Source organism: Pseudoliparis swirei, chromosome 20, assembly GCF_029220125.1.
Source record: "Pseudoliparis swirei isolate HS2019 ecotype Mariana Trench chromosome 20, NWPU_hadal_v1, whole genome shotgun sequence".
NCBI lineage: Eukaryota > Metazoa > Chordata > Actinopteri > Perciformes > Liparidae > Pseudoliparis > Pseudoliparis swirei.
Window position 1 is genome coordinate 18,177,286 of NC_079407.1, and position 18,419 is coordinate 18,195,704.

The following is an 18,419-nucleotide window of genomic DNA, read 5'->3' on the forward strand; positions in this document are numbered from 1 at the left end:
GAAACAAGAGCGGAGCGGAGGGAGAGGAGAGACGGAACGCTGCGTTGTGAGAGCCAATCAGCGTTGAGCTGCTCCTCCGTTAGTGAATCTAATTGGCTGCTGCTGCTCACGTGGCGCTGGAAGCGGAAGTCATTCATGTCGTCGGAGACATTCACGGAGCTAAGTGCGCCTACGGGTGACATTATGAACCCAGACACCAGGGCGCTACATGTCACGACGTGTGTGGCATTTCCACAAGAGTATAACGTAGAAAACGTGGTTATTTATTCCGTGGCGGATAGCGGAAAATATTTTTCCACGGAGATAAGCCATGACGCCACTCGCTGTGAGCGCTGCGCTGCGCGTGCAGACAACATTTAACGGAGCGGAGCAGCGTGTGAGCTCTGATCGCTCTTTTAATGAAGTATCGATACAAAAAATATGCTAAATCACATCGTTTTTATCGTACGGATACTTTGTTAGTATCGCTACACCGTGCAGCGTGACAGCAGTAGATGTAGCAGGCTAACATTCAAGCTAACCTAACTTCCCAAACGCTCTCGACATCTGAACGCTGATTGGCCGAGACGCGACACGTCCCATCAAAGATGTTTTATTGCGAAGAGCACCACTTCACATTTTTTCCGCGTCTCACTGTAATCTCAACGGCAGCGGGCCAGGTGAAAAAAATAATAAATCTGAACGCGTCTTTGATATTGTTCAGGGTGCCGGTCCACATGGGGACCACTGCTCAGGAGAGTAAAGCTGTCAGTCTGTTTGTGACGGTTCATCCACATGCTGACCAGTGGATCTCCAGGACCTTTCCATGACTTTGTGAGAAGATGTAGTATTTAAACTAACAATGAGAATTCCAAAGCATACCGTATATATAGCGTGTAAATTAACATTTGAATAAAACAAATTTGCATTACTTTTCCAAATATTTTGGGATTTTATTTTTTCCAATTACTTTCCTAGGCCTGCTAATAGCCATTTAAAAATACCATGACTTTTCCAGGTTTTCCATGACCGTACGAACCCTGTTTTGAATAAAGGGTTGAAAATTAAAGTTTTTTTATTTTTTTATCCGATTAATCGAAAAAATAATCAACCGATTAATCGATTATCAAAATAATCGTTAGTTGCAGCCCTAGTGCTGTGTATTGCATTGTAGACGATTTAGCATGGTCTCACTTTTTCCCCCACTCCAGGGGGCTTCAGACAAAGCCACTAGAAGAGAAGGAACAGCGAAATAGAGAGAAAGAGAAATAACATAGAAAGCTTTGGGTCTTTTATTCGGCCATAAAGGGCAATAAAAGAAATACCTTGTTTTTCTGTAATGCAATCAGCAATTCATTCATTCAGATCTGGGTCCACCAATGTCTGTCTCTATTTGTGTGGTTGGCAGGCCGTTTATTTTTAGCTCAAAGGTTCATGCAACTCAAACAAGTCAGTGTTTTGAAATAACAGTGACAAAGGAAACTAGTGCACAAGTCTAAAGACCTCAGAATACACAATTATCTTCCTGTTGGCAACTGTAAACACATGTGTAAGAAGCACACCCCGGCATCAAGTCAAAACCTTGACAAGAGAAAGGGTAATTGATTCAAATCTTCCAAGGCAAATATGTATTTACCAGATGAGTCGATGTTTGCCCGTGCTCAGCTGAGCTGCACTGCCCTTCACTTGAGAGCAACCGTTAGAGGTGAAGGAACAGCGAAATAGAGAGAGAGAAAAACTACATAGAAAGCTAAGGGGACGGTGCTGAGGAGCCCGGAGAGAGGGTAACGCAGAGAATACATCAGAGAAAATGATGGAGGAATGGCTACATGGAAAACTTGTGGCGCAAAGTGAGAAATAAACGGAGAGTGGATGTGGGTTGAAAGATTGGAAGCAGGAAACACGTTACTAAGAGTCTGTTGGTTGCTACAGATGCTGTTCTGCCATGTCTGCTTATCAATTTCCTCTTCTCTCCAAGCCCTCTGTTTCATCTCTCTTCTCCCCTTTATGTCGAGCCTAAATCTGTCAGATTACAGCCACAAATACCTGGCAACAACCACCATTTACAACCACCCCCTCGTCTCCCGATCTTTCCTCCCCAACAATGCCCGAAGCTTCTTGTTCATTAGCTCTTCCTCCCCGCTACTTCCAGCCTATATTCATCTTGTTTGAGCCTTTAGGGTTTACTTAGCATTTTATTCGTCCATAAAGGGCAATAGAAGAAAGAGTGTGTTTTTCTGTAATGCAATTCTAACAGATCTGGGTCCACCAATGCCTGTGTAATTTTTTTTTTTTTTTAAAGACTCCCTTGAATTTATTTCTCTCTATTACAGGCGCAAAGTGAACATTAGCCCCACATGATCAGTGATTCACTCTCACATTCTAGTTGTGGCATAAGGCATCTTGTCAAAATAGTGTATTCGAATTTTGCAAGCATTAACTTTAGCTGAGGTCGTTTCTCCTCTTCCCAGGTGGATGTGCTGGAAATGCAGGCCACAGATAGAAAATCCCAGTCCCCTACAGACTCAGATCTGCTTATGTGTAGCAGTACTCACCCCCTCACAAGTTGTGCCGCACTCAGGCCTTTGGCAGGCGGTCACGGGGAGTGTGTCATGCTTTTAAAATCTGTGAGTCGGTCATTAACTGACGAAGCTGTCAGATACTAGATAATGCACTCTATCGGTAGCCAGTAGATAGGGATTGATCTTATTCAGCGCTCTCATAAGCACACTGTGCTTGGCATGCTGTCTGTATTGATCACTATGGTAACACACAACTGTGTGTGTGTGTATGTGTCCTAGGTTCTCGGAGGCAGATACCATTGTGATGGGGGACGTGACGTACGGGGCCTGCTGCGTGGACGACTTCACCGCTCGAGCCCTCGGTGCAGATTTCATGGTGCACTATGGTCACAGTTGTCTCAGTGAGTACCTTCACCTGTGCGTGTGAATGTTTGCCTGTGCCTCCGTCACTCTGCATGCATGATTGTACCACACAAAGGAACGTGAAGTGGGCGAGTGTCGAGCACTTCCACCTCCTAAAAGAGTGGGATGCACAATAAAGAAGTCCGGGACTTCAGACGGAATGTAACTAGTCAGTGTAGCTCGGCCAGCTCTAGTATAGAAGGCATATCAGACCTTTAGATCATGGACATCACATTCATCCAGCAAATCTAACATGCCTTAGTGCTGTCTTTTTGAAAAATTCCAGCAGTTCTTGAGCACCTTCCACCTCGCTCCCTTCCGTCTCTTGCAGAACGTGCGAGGAAATGCTGAATCGATAGTTTTGATATCTTTCCTGGCCAGGACAACCTCACCTCTCCCAAATACCAAAAATTACCAACATAATTTGAAGACACAGAAAAGCTCTCTTTCTCTCTGTGATTGCATATTTATAAAAGAGATGGTATGTGTACTCAGAGGAACCCAATGAAAGCAAAGGTAAAAGCCCCGTTGTGGGCTGTGAAGTTAGACCACATATTAATTGATGGAAGAGATTTTCAAAGAAATGAGATGACCTACAGATTCTCAGAGTCCTTGTGTATCTGGGCGCCACTGTGTTTGTGTTCCTGACCTTCATCCCTCAATCATGAGGACATCATATGCACTGTTGCCCATGAAGCCAGCTACCTGTGGGAGATTAAAGACACTCTTCTTACTGACTCAGACAGAAACCTTTCTCCCCTGCATCCCTTTCATTTCCCCTGCGGTATCTGCTTTTGCGAATATTGGTGCCATCTCATCTTTTGTCGTCGTAGAGCACCTCCATCTATTGCAGTGCAATATGGGCAACATTATACGATCATGTTTTTGCATGTTTGGAAGTTTGTTGATATGAGGGATGCTTTATTATATTTATCCTCCTTGATGTTTTAACAACATTTTTGTATGCGACTAGTCTGAATAAAAATATCACACGCCGAGAAGGGAGTCGGAGTTCGTTGATGAGAGAGAGAAAGCGAAATAATGTTATGAAAATTAAACTTAATTTAAGGTATTTACAAAAGTGGGAAAGAGCAGCAGGATAAAAGAGAACAAAACTGACAAGCCAAGCCACAGCGGCCTTGTTGAGATGGCAGGCCTGCTGCCATAGCTGTTCGTATTACTGGACCCTCTTCCACACCACAGGCAGGTCTTCAGTATTTTGCGGGCCAGACTCACCCATGGCACTGGCTTTAGTTTGAGCTAGTGTTGTTGACGTGGCCAGAAAGTTGCCGTAGGTTGACACAAAAGGCCAGTAAACAGTTAGCCTATTACAAATAATTATGGGGCCGAAAGTCTTGTTTCACTCCAGAACAGCTCCGCTACGACGGCCCTGAATGCTTTACAAAAAGCGTCCGCTCAGGTTGACGGCAAACGTATGCATTGGAGAGGCGTAGAAGTTGAATTGTGATACGTCTTCGGTCGTACTGCCACACATTTGACAAATCGGTTCAGACACCAAGTGATTGCTCCATTATTCATGAAGTTCTACCAAAGCACAATATAGAAGGGAACCTGTTAGTGCGTATTGATTGGTAAATAGGCCAGTATACCCTGATGTTCAACCGTTTCTCAGTCTCACTTGCCATGAATGTGCCTGTGTTTCTGTTTACGATTGTCCGCTAATAAGCAGCTGTACCGAGTGACCTTATTGCTATAACACATGGATGTATAAAACCAACGACAGGGCAAGTCCTGCCCATCTCATTGACTGTCTCTAATTGTAGCGTCTAAGTGCTCTCAGGCTACCATTCTAATGTGAACACAGATCGATGTCACTTTTCTTTGTCCTTTACGTTTTCGGAGAGCCTATAAACAAGCAGGCCGGATTTTTCCTCAACTCCTTCAGACCTTTTTTAGTCTGGTGATATATCGAACTCCTGCAGCAAAGCAACCCCCCTTCCTTTAAAAATAAATACAGACTTCTTATCCATCATCTTCCCTCCCTCATCTGCTGAGATGTGAGCCAATTCATCACTTCTCTTTCCAGTTAATTGACAAGCCCCCCCCCCCTCCAAACCTATTACTTTTTTCTTGCCGATCTTCCATGCCCTATCTTTTTGGAATATATACAGCGCACTATTAAATTGCCTACCGCCAGCCACAGATTGAATTTGAGTGTTTTCCAACCTACTTTCATTGGAATTTCCCATTCCTCGGTCTCCATCCCATCTGCCTTCAAGGCTCTGTAAAGACGTTCGGATCTTCGGTCTCTTCCTGTTGACCCATCTCTATTCACCTGCTTTTGTTTCTGCCTCCTTGTCATAGTTTGCTCCGCTCGCTCTCTCTCTCTTTCTCTCTCTCTCAATGGTGCTTTAATCTTAACATCCAGCTGCACTCGCTCATAAAAAATCCTCATCATAATGGGCCATTTGCTTAATCTTACCCAAAAAAAAGTCCCCTCGCTCCTGATCTCAAAACTAAATTGAACACGAGGAAGAATAATTACGCAGATCAGCTCCAACGATAATTCTCCCTTACCCCTATTTTCTTGGACTCTCGCCAACCTTTTTCAGCGTCTTACTCGGCACGTGTCCCAGCTACCTCTCCTAGGTCCGGTTGCGTCTTAAATGGCCTGTGAAATTACTGCTGGAAATAGTAAGCGCATGTGTCCCTCTCCTTCCTTAAATAATTGAGTTTTTTGCATCAGCTCCTGCATGTGCTGGAGATTCACGCTGAATGAGCTTCACTAATATCACAGAAGCATCCGCTGAGATATATATGTGAGCATGTGATGTGTTTGCATACGGCGCTTTCGCTGAGCATGTGCTGCGTTTTAATGTTTGAGCCAGCATCAATCGTGTAAACACCACAGGCTTACCTGACATAACAGAGTGAATCATTTATCCCTCTTTCTTCTGTCTTTTTCTCCCCACAGTCCCCATAGACTCCATGGCAGGTATTAAGATGCTGTATGTGTTTGTGGATATCCAGATGGACAACGCACACTTCCTGGACACGGTCAAGTTCAACTTCCCTCCTGCACAATCTCTGGCACTCGTCAGCACTATTCAGTTTGTGGCAGCACTGCAGGTGATCACGCACTGGGTCTGTCTGATTCAAACATGGACTCATCCATGCAGACAGTCAGGGTGTGGTTCTGGCTTTTGACCTGACTGGTCATTGGCACTTGTGTATTTTCTGTTTTACTTCTACTTTTTTTTGCGTGTACCGTATAGGAACACACGCATATATACATTATTCTGTGTAAGCGTACAGTATACTTGATCTGGTTTCTGGATTTTCTTTTATAACAAGCTCGTACTCCGCACTTAAGCTCGGCTCAAGTGTGGCTTTGAGAAAACCCGCAGCAGTTATTTTCAATTTGAAAGGTGGAATGAACTCTGAAGGCCAGTGTCGTGGTCAGTTCTGCGCTTTACATAAGCAGTGAGACCAGCCATAGTATTAAATAATGTTTTATTTATATATTTTCAGACTCTGTTCTATAATGCATTCTGTTGTTGTTGTTGTTTACCGCGTTGAACAAACACCACTTTGGGCTTTCACTTATGTAAAGACTGTTATTTTTCCACCACGCTCTGCCTTTGTGAGTCATAGTTAATATCGGGGTGTTTGAGTGCATCCATGTGTATTTGTGTGCACAGCTCTTTAATTTTTTGTTTTTGCACTTGTGTATTGTATTTCTCTCACTCATGTCTTATGGTGTGTCGGCTTGTTGAGGCCACACAGTATGGGCGGGAGAGGCTGGAAGTTCACCCGTTTTCCCTGTTGACCGCCTTCAATTTGCTTTAAATCGTTTAATTTATCCTTCCACCTTCAAGCACATTAACTCTTTTTTTTAATTTTAAACTTAATTGTGTACTCTGATCTTCTTACTTTGCTTAAATTAATGTAAATGTATGGGAGAGTATTCTAACTATTTTTTTTAAATATTTACAATACATACTGTATATATATTTTGGTAAAGTGTTGATATGCTTCTTATCTACCTATTTTTATTTGACAATGTCTTAGTCGGTGTGATGCAGAATCATGATTCCACACATTTGACCATAAATGGCCACACAGAGTTACATTTATGTTAAACGTGACCGAGTCACAATCACTCGAGGGGCACATGTTCAGTGCCCTCTAGTCGGTCGTTTTGGTCTTCGGGGGAATATGATTTGTTGAGATGCTTTTTTTATATTGTTTTTATCCTGAATGACTTGCGTATAGCCAAGAAACCTATGAGCACATCTCTGGTCAACACAATATTGAATGTGGTGCTTTTGTATGAATCTTTGTCGAGATGATCTGTTTCACAGATCTGTTGATTAAATCAACTAACCGAGTAAACGACTGAATCACATGAGTGTGTGTCGACTGTCATGGATTGAAAAGAAAAAGCTCTCTTTTTTGGGGAAGTATTCCAAACCTCGGGCTACTCTAAAAACAGAGACAGGGTAAAGGGTGAGCACCCCAAAACATGGACATCTCTAACTGTCTTTCCTTCTCCCCCCCTCTCCGCTGCAGGCTGTGAGTGCAGCCCTCAAGTCAGAGTATGATGTGCTGGTGCCACAGTGTCGACCTCTTTCACCAGGAGAAATTTTGGGCTGTACCTCACCTCGCTTGGATCGCAATATAAATGCCATAATGTAAGACGCCTGCATCCTCCCGTCTCAGATCCTATTCATTCTTTCTGTTCGTCAGCAGAGAGATATTCAATTTTCCAAAGACATCCAGCCTTGACTCCCCCCGCCCACAAGGTGCCATCATTACCCCTGCTATTGCCGTGCCCACCCGCGACATTTGTAATAATCAGTATGACCATTCACACCCGACATAACTAGCATTGACATCTAGCTGTGTCAGCGTGCTTCCAATCAGGCTTCTATTATATCCGGCCAGATCTTTAACAGCAAGCCTAAAAATAACTTCACGGCGGGAAAAGCATTCAATGGTGTCCCAGAAGGACCTGGAAACTTTTGTCCGTTTCAAACATGCTCGCCATTTTTCTATTTTTTAAGAATTGTTGTGTGACACGTTATTGGTGAGAATTGATTAACTGCCATTCATCTGGACGTTTGTGTCCGTTTGTGTAATTTCCTGTTGTATAACGTCTTATTTCCTCTTAAGGGGAAAGGTATGAGTTATAAAAGACTAGCTCGTCTCTGTTTTTGGATCAAAAGGAATGCTATGCGCATGTAAGACTTGTCAAAGTGAAGCTTAGGGAAGAGACTGCTCTGGCAAAGTAACACGTTCAGGCGAGAAACAACAACAACACTTCCGCAGCCTCTTTGTGACGATCGAGCTCGTGCAGCTCTGCAGTCGAGAGAGAATCCGATGTTCTGTGGTGCACAGTGAGTTGAAGTAATACCCCGGGTGTCTAAGTGCATCACCTGGTACGTCTGATCTGCACACATCTAATGTTAATCCACGTGATTAAAACCTCTCAGTGCATGAGATTAAAATGGCTACACAAGGACAAGCTTTGCTATATGCATAAGCCAGGCCCTATGGGAGGGAAAAGTGGTGTGTGTGTCTTTCTCAGTGTGTGTGTTTGTACTTGTGAAAGACCTGGAAGTGGAAGGCTGTGCTTCACCTACTAATCCAATGTGCGTTGTCTTTGATGTGTGAGTCGGGGTGTGTAGTGATGTGTATTGGTGTGATGGGAGAAAGAATCGATTAAATTGCATGAGTTTGTAAGTCTCTCTCTTTCTCTCTTGCTCTTTCTCTTTTGCTCTCTCTGACACACTCAGAATCTTCAGACACTTAGTACACATGTCCAGACGTTTAGGACTTCAACCCTCCTAAAGTGGGCTGCACCTACCTCCTTCACTCCTCCAACCACTATGTACAATTTTAATAATAAATATAAATCTACGTTATTGTTTTATTAAGCTGTAAGAGCATTGTCCAAAGCTTAATTATTAGTTCCCTAGTTCCCCTCTATAAAAAGCTTATTTCTTCCACAATTGAGGTTTTGACACGATTGCAGCACAGAGCAAGTGATTTAAACAGTGCATGATTTTTATTTTCATCACCTTTTAATAATCCAGTACATTTATATTTAACATTGTGTTATCTTACATTATTTAGCTATGAGTAAGTGCTCCACATATATGTTGTTGTAATTGCATTTTACTTAAGCTTTGAGCTAATGGAACATTATGAAAATGAGAAGTGCTGTATTAGTCGTTGAGGCCCATCTTGAAGCTTCATGTCCCAGGCTTTCTCATTTCTATAATTAAGAAAATTATTTTTAAAAGCTGCAATGAAACGAGCTCCGATCAGTTAACCATTTATATCCGCCGCCTCTACTCCAGCTCCCGCTGGTAATAGAACAATATAAAGATGCGAATCTGAAGCTATGGTGTTGCAAAATTCAAAGACGCATACGAAGCATCACCATTATCGCAAGAGCACTTTTACAAAGAACAGTAGAATAGTAATGGAAGGACTGGGGTGGTAGTTTAAGCTAGAGTTGAACACACCAGCCTCTTAAAGCTGCAGCGAGCTGAGGTCCACCGAAGGCTAAGATGCAACAGGTGTATTGTGAATATCATTGTATAAAGGCCTTGGATGGCAGACACACACACACACACACACACACACTTCAAAATAAAGTATTGGCCTGACATGTCTCCAGGTAGCCTACATGGTTAACCAACCACCTGATTCAAGCTGCTCTAATAGTTGACCAATTAGTGGATTGAATTCCATGTCCAGTCTCAATAGGCCCACTGAGACTGTCCAGTAATGAGCAGGGGTACCGATCTGAGCCCCCATCACACTGTCGGTGGGATTCTTCTCAGCCAACTCTGAGAGGGAGGTTTATGAGCTTCAGGCACCTACATTCCTCCGAGTACTTATGGTTGATGAACTGCCGCCACTCGGGCTCTGGCAAATCCCCAGCACCAGACCCTGGGTTAATTACAAGGGCTTGTAAACAGCATGCCCCAATCATTGGGGTTATGTTCCCAGACAGCAGAGAAGGGAAGACCCTCCACTCCAGCCTCAGGCCTTCTGCCTGGTAACATGATGGTATTCTGTAAAAAAGACTGCTCACAGAGGAATGGATTTTAAAAGAGAGCGAGAGAGAAAGCCGGTCTATAATATGCTAGTATTTATTATGGTTCCACATTGAATTGTATTGTCTGTAGGGGGGTTCCTTTGCACACATAGTTGTTTTGTTTATTTTGCTCTAACATTGTAACATGGTGTTTTTATGCAGTTATCTGGGAGATGGAAGATTTCACCTGGAGTCAATCATGATCGCAAACCCAGATATCCCTGCTTACAGGTATTGTGGAACAAAATGATGCCATTTGTCTTCAAATATTTTTGTTTATATTTCGTCATAATCCCATTTTGTGAGGATGAAGTTCTGTTTTCATCATTAGGTCTTTTTTGTATGCAAAGTGAAATTGTGTCGTTATACACATATGCACTGCTGCACAGATCACATGTCTCTCTCAGAAACAAGATTCTAATCTCAAGTGATCCTCTTGTACTGGAGAAAAGGAGATTAGATGCTCAGCAATACCTACATTTCTTCTATGTTACACTTACTCCTGTCATACTTGATGGCTTTTCCTGATTGGATTTATTTCAGACAGATAGTTAAACAATAGTTGGTAGTAGTTAGAATATGGTCATCTTATGTATATATATTCCATGAACATTGGTGCGTCTTTACTTTTTCCTGCATGTGTTTTTTTGTAGATATGACCCCTACAGTAAGGTCTTCTCCAGGGAGTACTATGACCACGAAGCCATGCGTGCCTTGAGGCTCCAGGCTATTGACAAGGCTCGGTCTGCCCAGAGATGGGGCCTGATCATGGGCACGCTGGGCCGGCAGGGCAGCCCCAAAGTCATGGAGGTGAGAGTCTGCATCCTCACAGTCTCCATGTCCTGAGGCCACTTGTGCAATGGCTTTTCAGCAGAGTGAGTTTCTCGGACAAGTGGTTTGATTTCATGAAGTACTAATAGGACCAGCAGCCTTCACACTGAGAAATAATTACAAATGATTATTTGAAGGGTTACAATATACTATATTAAATCCATGCTTTTCCTCGGCGGGATTGACACTTGCCTTTCTTCCCAGCACAATACATAGTATTTTATAGTAAATGAACAATTCTGTCATTTAAAATTGCTTTTCATGTTATAATAATATCATTGTAATAATCCCGTGTAATTTATTTATAGATACCTTATGCGTGTAGGCTACTGCTGGTCCAGTGGTGTTCTGAGTGAGAAACTCAAAGTATTTGCATGTGTGAGTGATTATGCATTAGCATGCCCACAAGTCTGTCCCTGACTGGGAGTACTGATTGATCGACCAAGAATCCCTCTCCGGTCACTACTCACCCACTGTTTCCTCTCCTGCTACTTTTCCTCCACTGCCCATTCTCTTTATTCTTTCTCCTTTGTTTTATGTACTCTTGTGTGGTTGACTTTGTTTTGTAGCTATATCAGCTTTACATAATTAGTAGAATGCATGCACCTTTAGATGTAAAAGTTTTTAAAAAAACTCCAGATCTAGGCCTGCGGTATACATTCTTTTGGCTTATATTAGTGCACTTCTCCTTTTTGAATATATCCAGACATGAAAGATGAAGTTAACATTGATGTAGAAATGTCAACCGGAGAGCCAAACATTTCGGTTTAGAGTGGCAGGAGAGGATGTATAAAAAGACCCACCAGGTGTCCCATAACGATCCGTCGAGATTAAAAAGTTCAGTGTCGGATATCCTCTCAAGTTAGGGGACATAACTATCTATGATAAGAGCACAGTTGTAGAAATGTCTCATTATATGCCCAAGGACAGTGGATATCAGCAACTCTCTTACCTTTATCTTACTAAAAGTACATGTATGGGTTTTCTTCACATGGTTTGGCTGACTTCTGCATCTCTGAATAACACCTTAGTCAAAGTAGCAAAGCCCAAGACTTCAAGGCAGAGACAGCAAAGTGAAGAATTCCTTGAAGTGGCAAAGCAGTTTAATTGTTTGATATGCTATATAAGTCCTGGTGTCTGAGCTTGTACCCAAGGTGCCCGATCCAGCTCAATGTGGGGAAGTAGAGTTGGCCCACTATCCACTAGGGGGGTGTTGGAGTCTTGCAAAATGTAAAGCTGGGCAGAGGGCCTTGGTGTGCTGAACCCATGCTTATGATAACATAGTTTGGCTCACCTCTACACATAGCATCAATTCTGCAGCCAATCTCCAGGCTGGGCACTTAGGATTCCTCTCTTTAGGTTGGCTTTTAAATTGCTGTCGAATGTGAAGGAGTTCAAGTACCACAGGTCTTGTTTATTTGTGAACGTTAGACGCAGGTGAGATTGCTCAGTGTTTGTTGTGATGAGGGAGTCTGGAGCATGGTGCCTGATCTGAAGTTCTGACCTCCACTCACCTGCAGTTTTACACTTCAGGTGGAAACTGAGGGAATGGGATTGTGGCTATAAAAGTGCTCAAAGAGTTTCCCTCACTCCGTATCTGCGCACATATACCCTGTCTAAGTTCTAAACTGCGTCTTGGATGATCGGAAGGTGACAACGCTAAAAACAAGTGTGAATGACCACCAAGACTCAATAGCTGAGATCTTCCGGGACGCATTTGACCACATATGTTATACGCTAATGCATCCTGATGCATTCCCGTCAATGAGTTGAAAGTAAAACGCATCATCAAAGCCACGGCTCTCCTGGTGTTTCTCTATTTTTGCCTCTCCATTAACTATCTGATTAAACAAAAATTCTGAATTGATTGATTCATGGGATTGAATCTACTAGTTTGCCTTAGTTTAACTTGCGGGAAATGGAATACTGATGGTGTCAGCAGGGCATTAGCAGGGCCATGGCAGGAGGCATTGCGAAAGAGGCCAGACCAATGAGACCAGGCCCTTGAGGCAGGAGGCAAACAGAAGGAGGCAGGGCCAATGGGAAGGAGGCCAGGTCTGGATGCAGAAAGCAAGGACCCAGGGGCCAGGACTAGCTTCAGACACAGCCAGGTCCAATGGATCCTATGAGACGAGAAGACACAAAGACTCCGGGGAAGAATCACAGTCAATAATGTGCAATGAAGAGATGGATATTCGTCCATAAGGAGAGAGAGAAGAGGAGTGAAAGTGGAAGCTGATTCCATAAAAGAGGAGCTTGAAGGCTCTGGCTCCCATCCTACTTGTTAGGACTCTAGGAACTAGAGTAGCCCTGCATTTAGTGAGCGCAGCTTTCTCGTGGGGCAATGTGGTACTACAAGCTCCTTAACCCTTGTGTTGCCTTAGGGTCATTTTGACCCGAATCAATATTACACCCTCCCCCCGCCTTTGGGTCATTTTGACCCGATTCAATGTTTCACCCTCCTGTTACCTTTATATTTACTAACATATTTTACCCTTTGGGTTCAATTTGACGCCAGCAATTAAAACCTCCAGAAAATTATTAGAATTAATATTGTTTTCCAAGTTTAAGTGTGAGGCACTTTATGTTTGTTTGTTGACTACCGAAAGAACACCGACATTAAACATTGAATGGGGTCAAATTAATCCTAAGGCGGGGGGAGGGTGTAATATTGATTCGGGTCAAAATGACCCTAAGGCAACACAAGGGTTAAGATATGATGCTGCATCACCAATCAAGGCTTTGTAGGTGAGGAGAAGAATTTTAAATGTGATTCTGGATTTTACTTTCACTTTTCACTTTACAATTCAGATTTTTTTTGTGAAAGCATACTTTTTGACATTATTACATTATCTGTCAAAATGAGTACATTACCAGTTTTAACAGAAATGACTCACGTAATTAGGCTACGTTATTGGGTTCTATTCTATTTTAGATCAGATCAAGTGCAAATGCTATTACATTTTCAGGCGTTCTTACGTTTCAGGATATTATTACATTATTTGTGCTACACGGATTACACATCCCACGAATGCAGGAGTAGCTGAAGGACAAGGCTGTGAAGACAAGTCTGTCTGCTGCCTTGTGATGGATGGAAATATGAGGCTTCAGAAACAGAGCTGGATGAAATAGTCTTCCTGCTGAGATTATGAACAGTAAAGCAGAAACTTCTTGACAACCCTAGATTGCGTATATAGATTGCACTGCCTGTGTGGGAGGGAATCATGGGTTTTTATAACTTCTCATTTGATTCTGTTAAGTTTCACAGAACTAGAAATAATTCTGTCGGAGGTGTAGATTGCAAACCTTTCCACTTGTCCATTCTATTTTTCTCTTTCTTCTCCTAGCACCTGGAGTCACGGCTCCAGTCATTGGGCAAGTCCTTTACTCGAGTGCTACTGTCTGAGATTTTCCCAGGCAAACTGGATTTGATGCAGGACGTAGATGCGTGAGTATTAAGATGCACCTATACATAAGCGAACACCATTGTCTTCTTCAATCTTCCACATCATGGATACTGACAGGACTATTATGTACAACACCAAGTATTCACCGAAAAGTTGCAATCGACAGATTTTGCAATGTATTCTGTAAGCATCATTGCACACAACTTGCGATTCAGCATAACTTCCAAGTGAACACGATAAAAAGCAGCAAAAACACAGAAGTCTGGACTCTATAGCCTCATAAACTTAATTGGCATTCATGTCTTGGAGATTCCATAGTTTTGCCCTCAGAGCAAAAACAAATAGTTAAGCATAATGCACATTTTCTTAAATTTTGACACAAGGTCAGAGAGGAGGATTTTGTTCTTGAATAATCTATTAAAGTAAAATAAAACACACAACAATGTTAGTTTCCCCTTTGCTTTTCTTGTGTTTTACCATGATTCAAAGCAAATATTGTATTGCTGCAACCCATGGAAACTACAAGCCAATCAGCCATAAGCAACATTTACTCATTTACTCACATACTATGACTACATGATGGCATTATTTCTGGAGTTGCTGATCTTGTCATTACATGAAAATCCGAGTGGCAGGCCTTGTCAATTAGCGCTTTTATAAGCCCAAAAACACTTATTTCAGGTTTCAACAAAATTCACTCTTTAAGTTTCCTGAAAAAAATATCAAGTGCTCAGGTTTCAAGGTGCAGCTTCTCCAATTTATCTGACTTCCAACCAGAGGTGAAGATGGACATGGGGTTAGCGAGACATTGATGTGAAAAATGTCCCCGCAAACACACATGCTCCTCACACTCCCTCAGATGAGGAATGACAGACGGTCTGAGTGAGATCGAGAGTGAGTTGGAGACAGAGATAGAGATTCAGAGGTCGTTAAGGGGGCTGTGTTTTTGGAAAGCACGTGATTGTGGTAGAAGTAATGTTTTTATTATATTTTTGGCTCTCCTCTTTAGACTGACGCATCAGTTGAACTCTGAAATTATATGTCAGCCACGATTCACCCAACTATAACAAACTATTACAGACAAAAGCTTTTCAAAAAGGTCTGATTCAGTTTCATTTATGGCATTGATGTAAAGAAAACTAAAGTGTTAGTAAATGAGGCCCATTATGTGTGTATATTGTAGAATGCAAGCATTCTAAACTGGCCACAGTTTAAAAGGTACAAATAGCTAATTCACTTTCCTTTGATAATAACTATTTAATATATCAACCATCCATCCATTTTCTTCGGCTTAATCCGGGGTCGGGTCACAGAGGCAGCAGACTGACCTAGACTTCCGTCTCACCCGCAACATTTTCCAGCTCATTCTGGGGGATCCCAATGTGTTCCCAGGCCAGCTGGGAGATATTATCCCTCCAGCGTGTCCTGGGTCTTCCCCGCTGACTGCTCCCATATGGACATGCCTGGAAAACCTCTAAAGGGAGGTGTCCAGGAGGCATCCGAATCAGACGCCAGAACCACCTCAGCTGACTCCTTCCGATGATAAGGAGTAGCGGCTCGACTCCAAGACCCCGAGATATTTCAACTTGCTTGGAGCGGGCACTCTTTTAATCCACCGGTTTCCGGCAGAGCACCATGACCTCAGATTTGAAGGTGCTGACTCTCATCCCGGCCGCTTCACACTTGGCTGCACGGTCCGAGGATGCCAACAGGACCACATCATCTGCAACAGCAGAGAGGCGATCCCGAGACCTCCAAACCTGACCTGCTCCACCCCCTGGCTGCACCTAAATATCCTGTCCATGAAAGTCACAAACATGACCGGGGATAAAGAGCAGCACTGGGCGGAACGTGTCTGACTTAATGCAGAGAATGCGAACACAGCTCTTACTGCGGGCGTACAGAGACCTTATAGGCCCCATACTCCCGCTGCACCCCCCACTTAAAACCCAGAGGGACCCGGTCAAAAGCCTTCTCCAAGTCTACAAAGCACATGTAGCACTTGTTGGGGAACTCCCAGGACCCCTCGAGTAGTCTTGCGAGGGTAAAGAGCTGGTCCACAGTTCCACGACCAGGACGGAATGCGCACTGCTCGTCTTGAATCTGAAGTTCAACCAACGGTCGGAGCCTTCTTTCCAGCACCCTGGCATAAGCTTTCCCCTAGAGGCTGAGTAGTGTGATACCACAATAGTTCTAGCACACTCTCCGGTCCCCCTTTTTGAAAATGGGAACCACCACCCAGTCAACCCAGTCCATGTGCACTGTTCCCGACCCCTATGCGACATTGAAAAGGCCCGTCGGCCAAGACAATCCGACAATGTCCACCGCCTTCAGCATCACAGGGCGGATTTCATCCACCCTCGGCGCCTTGCCACCAAGGAGCTTTTTTGACAACCTAAGCGGCCTCTGCCAAGGATATTGTTGCTAATTTAAATCGGAAACAAAAATAATCTGAACTACCACATTTTGATCGACAGCTAAAAATGTAGGGAAGTTCAATGTCAAGCTATGTTGGAGACCATTGCATTTATTTATCATATGCTCTTAATAATCTGTAAATACTTAAACATTTTACCTGAGGCTGCACTAGATATTACAAACCACCAGGTCTGTGAAGCTGTGTTGAAGAAAGAAAAGGAGGAGAGAGAAGGCGAATGAGAGTTAGACAGTCGGTTGGGAGAGGACGCATGAGTGTTCAGCGCAAGCCGGCAAAGCACCCTGCACAGAGCCCACCCCCAGGCTTTCTCTGTCATTAGACTCATATAAACAGAGAGGATACATTAGCATATGCTCTTAAGTGTGTAATTAGGCTTTCCCCAAGCAGGCTTTAAACTACTGTACAGATATATGTACACCCACACACTAGACTCGAATGCCACCCTGTGCATTGCAGTCTTTTATCTTTCTGTATAAATTGTATTTTTTTCGACTCCACTGAAATGAAAGTTTTCTCATTCAATTAGGTTTGCGATTAAAGGTGAGCATTTACCATTGCCCCGTAGTGCTTAAAGGTTGGCCGTACGCGCTTGTTGCCGGGTCAAGACGGTGTAATTGAACCCAGGCCATGCAGGTGGAGGTCTCCCGAACACTATCGGGGTATAATGGGCCACAGCAGGTAATGCAGCTCGGCCAGGCCTGGAGCTCACGTTGCAGAGCAGAGATGAATGTCATGCAACTTTAGCTTTTGTATATCACAGAGTAATCTGTGCCAGTCCTGCATCCTGTTCTTCTAACTCCTTGTGTGTCTCGAAGGGTTCTTCTTTCTATTTAACCCTCCTGTTACCTTAGGGTCAGTTTGACCCCATTCAATGTTCAACCCTCCTGTTACCTTTATATTTACTGACATATTTTACCCTTGGGGTCAATTTGACCCCAGCAATTAAAACCTCCAGAAAATTATTAGAATTAATATTGTTTTCCAAGTTTAAGTGTGAGGTACTTTATGTTTGTTTGTTGACTACCTAAATAGCCCTTTAAATATATAAAAAAGTTGATATTCCTTGACACAGTGAAAAACAGCCTGGGGTCAAATTGACCCGAAAGAACACCGACATTAAACATTGAATGGGCTCAAATTGACCCTAAGGTAACAGGAGGGTTAAGTAAACAGTTTCTGCAGGAACTCAAAAGACGAGGTCTCCTCATTTCGGTAAATCTTTGTCCGGGAAAAGGTTGTACGGCTCCACTTTCAGAGACGAGAGCCCACCTTTTCTCTTTGTCTCTCCACCTATATTTTCCTCCAGCTCTTTTTTGTTCCACTGCACCCCACGATGTGGAGTTTCAACTGTGCTGACTAGATTAAAGGCCAAAGACGGGCTGGATAATAACATTTGGGCTACATTCTGGGGGGCAATACCTGCCATGGCACCATGCATTTTACTGACCTGCACTATTCACTCAGTCTCTGTGCTAATATTAGAAATGTCCCCGCTGGGTCTATGTGCCAATCAGTTATCCGTTCTCTTTTATGCTTTCTACCTTACTTTCTTTTCAATGCCAGCCCCAAGGATTTCGGAGAGGAGTGTTGGTGTGCTTTATTAATAACTATTCCTCTCTTAACCGCTCCCTGTGGTCTTTTCAGCTCATTTCACACACTATACACAAATGCATCCAGCATAAGTGCACGTACACGTCGACGCACGTTTAAGTACGCACACAAATTGTTATAGCTCAGATTCCACATCGCCGTTGTCACGACCCGGCTCA

General features: G+C 43.2%; 1 protein-coding gene across 1 annotated transcript in view; it reads left to right on the forward strand.

The window, feature by feature from the left end:
* dph1 (diphthamide biosynthesis 1) overlaps nt 1-18,419 on the forward strand; it is a 51,231-nt gene that overhangs the window by 27,878 nt on the left and 4,934 nt on the right. Inside the window, exons 4-9 of the mRNA XM_056441244.1 lie at nt 2,781-2,902; nt 5,839-5,993; nt 7,437-7,558; nt 10,138-10,206; nt 10,629-10,785; nt 14,154-14,254. Of these exons, the coding sequence (XP_056297219.1) occupies nt 2,781-2,902; nt 5,839-5,993; nt 7,437-7,558; nt 10,138-10,206; nt 10,629-10,785; nt 14,154-14,254 (726 nt within the window). The remainder of the gene's footprint in view (nt 1-2,780; nt 2,903-5,838; nt 5,994-7,436; nt 7,559-10,137; nt 10,207-10,628; nt 10,786-14,153; nt 14,255-18,419) is intronic.